This window comes from Oryctolagus cuniculus, chromosome 13 (assembly GCF_964237555.1).
Source record: "Oryctolagus cuniculus chromosome 13, mOryCun1.1, whole genome shotgun sequence".
Classification (NCBI taxonomy): Eukaryota; Metazoa; Chordata; class Mammalia; order Lagomorpha; family Leporidae; genus Oryctolagus; species Oryctolagus cuniculus.
Genome location: NC_091444.1, coordinates 35208956 through 35214955, shown reverse-complemented (window position 1 = coordinate 35214955; position 6000 = coordinate 35208956). Strand labels below are relative to the sequence as shown.

The 6000-nt window shown below is 39.2% G+C and overlaps 1 protein-coding gene across 1 annotated transcript in view; it reads right to left on the bottom strand.

The window, feature by feature from the left end:
* Window positions 1-204: 204 nt before the first annotated feature.
* Window positions 205-6000, bottom strand: part of MTARC1 (mitochondrial amidoxime reducing component 1) — a 67006-nt gene continuing 61210 nt past the window's right edge. Inside the window, exons 7-8 of the mRNA XM_008268404.4 lie at window positions 950-1075; window positions 205-386 (exon numbers count right to left, since the gene is read on the bottom strand). Coding sequence (XP_008266626.1) covers window positions 371-386; window positions 950-1075 — 142 coding nt within the window. The 3' untranslated portion in view covers window positions 205-370. The remainder of the gene's footprint in view (window positions 387-949; window positions 1076-6000) is intronic.

Sequence of the window (6000 nt, the reverse complement as noted above, 5' to 3'; positions counted from 1 at the left end):
AAAGAAAGTGGTTTTAAACTTCAGACTAGTAAATATGATATTATTCCCTGGAAATCCTGAAGCTGAGTATCAAGTAGGTAATTTGTCTGCTTTTTAAAAAAGCTTATAGGTTTCTACTGAAACAATATGGATATTTTAAAGGAACAAGCTATGTCAAATAATAACATTCATTTTTTTCAAAAAGATTATCAAACCAGTCAATAATTAATTCATTACATATGCAAGTAATTTATTGAACCATGGACTATACGACAGAAACTCTTCTAGGCACTGGCAACCTATCAGAACAAAATCAAACAAAACTTCTTGCTCTCAAGAAGTATGTACTCTGATGGTGAAGCAGGTAAAACGTGACTTGGTATATCAGGTGTTAATGATGATAAAGGCTGTGGAGAAAAATAAAGTCAGATAAGGGGAGAGAAAGTAAAAGCAAAGAAAATTAAGAGAAATAACCATGAAAATTGCATTTTCATAGAAGCAAAACATTTAACAATGACTGCATAATACACTTTAAAGCAAGAGCATGTAACTTAGACTAATGATGTGATAAAAATTGATTGAATTCTTCAGCCCTGATATCCAGTAATAAACATAGACCTAGAGGCATTGGTTCAGGAAGATTATTCATATTGTTTCCTACACCTATGAGGTAGATGGATATGTAGAATGCATCATACCAAATATGCAGTGCAACAGAGCTAGAAAAATAATGGGAGAAAAGCAGCAGATAAAACCAAAAAGGGCAAATTGATGGTGTTAAGGACCTCTGAAAACCCACTCTTCTATAAAAGAACACTTGGGGCTAGGAACACAAATTTTTGGCATAGCAGTTAAAACACTGCTTGAGATACCCACATCCCATATTGAAGTGCCTGGGTTCTAATCCTGGTTCCAATTCCTATTTCCTGCTAATGTACATCCCGGGAGGCAGCAGTGATGCCTCAATTACCTGGATTCCTGCCACCCACATGGGAGACCTGGACTGAGTTCTGAAATTCTGGCTTTCGCCTGGGCCAGCCCTGGCTCCTGCAGGTATCTGAAGAGTGAGCTTGTGGATGGCAAATTCTCTCTCTCTCTGTAAAATAAAATTAAAATATATAAATAAATATTTTTTAAAAGAACACCAGAAAAATATGGTCAAAAATCAACTTTTTCAGAACTCCAGGAATTAACCAAATATTTGCAACAATTTTAAAAGTATTTTGGTAAAACTAGTGAGTTTTGTGGCATTTTAGCTTGCCCAAATTCCAATCTTCCTCCTCAGTTACAGGATAGCTTTTTTTTTTTTTTTTTGGACAGGCAGAGTTAGACAGTGTGAGAGAGAGAGAGAGACAGAGAGAAAGGTCTTCCTTTTCCATTGGTACACCCGCCAAAGCACGCCAATCCGAAACCAGGAGCCAGGTGCTTCTCCTGGTCTCCCATGCGGGTGCAGGGCCCAAGAACTTGGGCCATCCTCTACTGCACTCCCGGGCCACAGCAGAGAGCTGGCCTGGAAGAGGAGCAACTGGGACAGAATCCGGAGCCCCGACCAGGACTAGAACCTGGGGTGCGGGTGCCTCAGGCGGAGGATTAGCCTAGTGAGCCGCGGCGCTGGCCACAGGATAGCTTTGAAAACCAACAGTTTCCCCATCCTGGGGTCATGAAAACCAGTAGCCAACAGTCACCAGAGTGGGCAGAATAGTTTTGGGGCTCCCCACTTGTCCCATCCCCAGAGAACTGTCACCATTTAACTTCTTGGGCAGTTCTCTAGGAATTCCCACTAGTGAGACTGATAATTACTTCAGGGCTCACTCTGTGTGAACAGCCTTTCCCCAGGGACACTGGGCAAATCAGCAACAGCTTTTGACATTGCAACTGCCTGAAGCTGCAGTAATAGGTGGGATCAAATAAGAAACCAATAAAAATGGTTCAAAGGAAAAGTTGGGGAATATGTTGTCCACTGGAAACTTTGTAAAACTCTGAACTTATTTCATGGAATTTAGAAGGTTACATGAGTGTGCAGAGCTGTGTAAATGCCCAGGAAAACCTGAGGAAGCCCTAATCACACAACTCTGGCTGAACTAGAAGCTTTGCACAAGCAGGAAATGAAAGCTACTGTATAATAGGATACTGCCTGCAAGAGCTTTACAGATACCCCCCCCCCCAATACATACACAGAGCACTTTGGCAGAGCTGGCAGAGGAAATGTTGACTCAATAACCAGTTAAACACTAAGCTAACCAAGAAGAACCTTCTGTGGCTACATAGGACTATGAAGAATGGAGTCTTTATATAATTAGTTCAGGAAAGTTAGTAAACAAACAGCAATCAGAAAACACAAAAATGATCCTGTTGTGAGGTGGGATGCAATTTCCAGTGTTGCCATATTATATTGTCTAAAGTATTGAGTTAAAAAAATACTACACGACATACAAAGAAGCAGTCAAACATGCCCTTTACTCAAACCAAAGAAGTAGTCAACAGTAACTGTTCTAGAGGAAGTCCATATTTTGGACTTACTATACAAAGACTTAAAATCAGCTGCTATAAATATGTTCAAATTATAAAAGAAAGCATGACTAAACAACTAAAGGAAGGGCAGGCATTGTGACACAGTGGGTTAAGCCACTGCCTGGGATAACCACATCCTATATCAGCATGCCTAGAATCAGATCCTTCCTCTACTTCTAGTCCAGCTCCCTGCCAACACACTCCTGGAAGGCAGTAGACAATGGCTCAAGTACTTGGGTCCCTGCCACCTGGATTTAGTTCCTGGCTCCTGGATGGACTTGGTGGTTGTGGGCATTTGAGGAGTAAACTGGCAAATGGAAATAACTTACTGCCTACCTTTCAAATAAAATGAAAATAAATTTTAAAAATATATTGTCACAAAGTTAAGGCCTACTTGGCTTCACTGGTGATTGGTCCAAATATTTAAAGAAGCATTAATGTTAGTATTTTATAAACTCTTCCAAAATATAAGAGGAAAGATAATTTCTCAATTTATTCTACAAGGCCAATATCGCCTTGTTTCAGATCAAAGATATCATAAGAAAACTATAAAACAATATCCCTTATGAATATAGATACAAAAATCCTCAACAAAACATTGACAAACTTAATCTAGCAACATATACATATGTTTATACACTGTGGTCAAGTGGGATTTATCCCAGGAAGTCAAGGTTGAAACAAAATACTAAATACAAACAAGGTAATACATCCCATTACAAAATAAAGAAAAAAAAATGATCATCTCAATGGTTAGAGCAGATTTGAAAACAAAAAAGGCCTCACACTTTGTGATTGATTGTAAACCTTACCACAAAGCTAGAGTAGTCAAGACAGTGTATGTGGTACTGATACAAAAACGTATAGACCAACAGAATAGAATTGAGAATATAGAAATAAATACATTGCTCAACAAATTTTTGACAGTAGTGACAGGTCAATTCAACGAGGAAAGACTAGTCCTTTTACATCGAAAAATGGTGTGTGATAACTGGATATTCACATGAAAAAGTATGAAGCTGTTGCCTTACCTCACACTATTTATACAAATTGACTAAAAATGGATCACTGACCTAAATATAAGAGATAGAACTATAGAACTCTCAGAAGAAAATATCAGAATAAACTTCTGTAATCTTGTATTTGACAATGGTTATTTTAGCTATGATATCAAAATACAATAAAAATAGCAAATTGGTCTTCATCAAACATAAAACTGTTTCAAAGAATGCCATTGAGGCAAGAGGTAACCCATGGAATGGGAAGAGATGTTTTCAAACCATGTGTCAAATAAAGGACTTTATAAAGAAAATATAAAAAATTCCTACAACTCAACAATAAAAATACAAGCAATCCAATGTAAAAATGGGCAAAGGATTCAAATAGAAAATTTTCAGATATACATACAACCAATAAATACATGAAAACACGTTCAACATATTAGTAATTAAGGAAATTCAAGTCAAAATCACAGTGAGCCAACTTTTTGAAATAGCTGAAAATATGATATTTCCCCTCATTTTGTTGTATTTGCATATACTGTTTTCTCTGTTTAGAACATCCTTCATGTTACCGCACATTCCATGTTCCTAGAAAGCTGCTGTTGATCTTTCAGAGTTTATTCCTTGTGATGTGTCTTCCTGTAAGCTTTCTCTAACCTTATTCTCACTGTTCATTCAATTTATACAAGGCACTTTCCTCTGGAGTCCCAGAGCAATCTGCATTTATCTTGGTCACAGCCCCAGGTACACTATGTTGTAGGTGCCCCTACCTGTATACAGGCAGAGACTCTCATTTATTCTGTATCCTACATACTTAGCACATAGAATCTGGCATTGGGAGCAGAGTCAGAACTTGAACCCAGCACTCTGCTATGGGATGCAGGTGTCATAAGCAGCATCTTTACCACTGTGCCTATCTCCTATCCCCTGTCACAGCAAATTTCCTGTGGTCTAGCTATCTCAGGGCCTGTGGTCTAGAGAAGTCATTCCATATTCCAGAACTTAAACTGTTTTCCAGCTTATTGGTAGAGAAAGGAAGTAAGAAAGGGTATTAAGTGTGGAATCAGAGAAGCGCTGACATAAGTTTGTGCCTTAAGAATTCATGTTGAAGAAATTTTCCAGTTTTATTTCTTAAAATAGCCGTCCATGAGATACTTTGTGACATTTCAAGATTATTGTTCTCCATCAATCAATCAACCATTCAATCAACAATTTTGACTGAAGCATGTGTCTTCATGTGGATAACCATTATAGACACAAGCCAGTTCCTATTATAAGGGAGCTTAAAATTTAAATAGGACTAAAATATTTACAAAACAGATAATAACATGAGGAAACAAAACTTCGTGCATGCATCAGAGTGATCTTGTTGGTTTTTATAAAGTGCTGTTGTAATAATTCACAGAACTCTTATGTATGATGATATACATAATCTCTCCCTAAAAGAAGCATAAACTCTGGGGCCAGGGCCGTGGCTCACTTGGTTAATCCTCCGCCTGTAATGCTGGCATCCCATATGGCCAACGGTTCTAGTCCTGGCTGCTCCTCTTCCAATCCAGCTCTCTGCTATGGCCTGGGAAAGCAGTAGAAGATGGCCCAAGTGCTTGGGCCCCTGGACCCACATGGGAGATCGGGAAGAAGCACCTGGCTCCTAGCTTCACATCAGCGCAGCTCCAGCTGTTGCGGCCATTTGGAGAGTGAACCAGCAGACAAAAAAACTTTCTCTCTGTTTCTCCCTCTCACTGTCTGTAACTCTACCTCTCAAATAAATAAATAAAATCTTTAAAAAAAAACCAGAAGCATAATTTCTTGCTAGCTATTCCTTGCATAGAACATCTGAAAAACAGCCCCATGATGTCAACAAGAATCATGCCCAAAGTGTGATCTATTTTAACTGACCATATACAGCACATTACTTATCTCTCTCTCTCTCTCATTTATCATTTTCTTAATTCCCTCTCTTTATCTTTATCCTGTTCTGCCTTTTCTTTCTCTCTCTCCCTCTCCCTTTCTTTACTTTGTCTCTTTGCTTTACCCCCTAAATCTGATGGAGGATTCCCAAAAAGCACTCTGAACAAACCCTTCATCCTAGGCCTCCCTCCTGAGAAATTAGGCGGCTGTGTCAAGTCTCTGATGCCTATTTTTACACTCGTGTTTGTCCGGAGTCTGACGTGGTTTATCACAGTCTCTCCAAAGGCCCATTGTTCAGCACTTCAAGAAGAATGTTGTTATATTGACTGCTAGTGCGTCAGCCCGGCTCTCTCTGGAGGAGCTCTTGGATGAAATTAGATAATTTCCATTAGGAGACCGTGCATTATTAGTCCCTGGTGCCAAACTGGAGAATGAGCCAAGATGACTATTTCTGGCCAGGCTCACCTCAGGAAGGAACCTTCTTGGCTTTAATGGGATTTTGCTATTGTTGGTTGCCTTCTGTTTGACACCAGGCCAGCCCAGGGTTGGAAATTGTTTAGAAAGCTGCATGAAATATAATAGAGCCCCAGCCATTTGC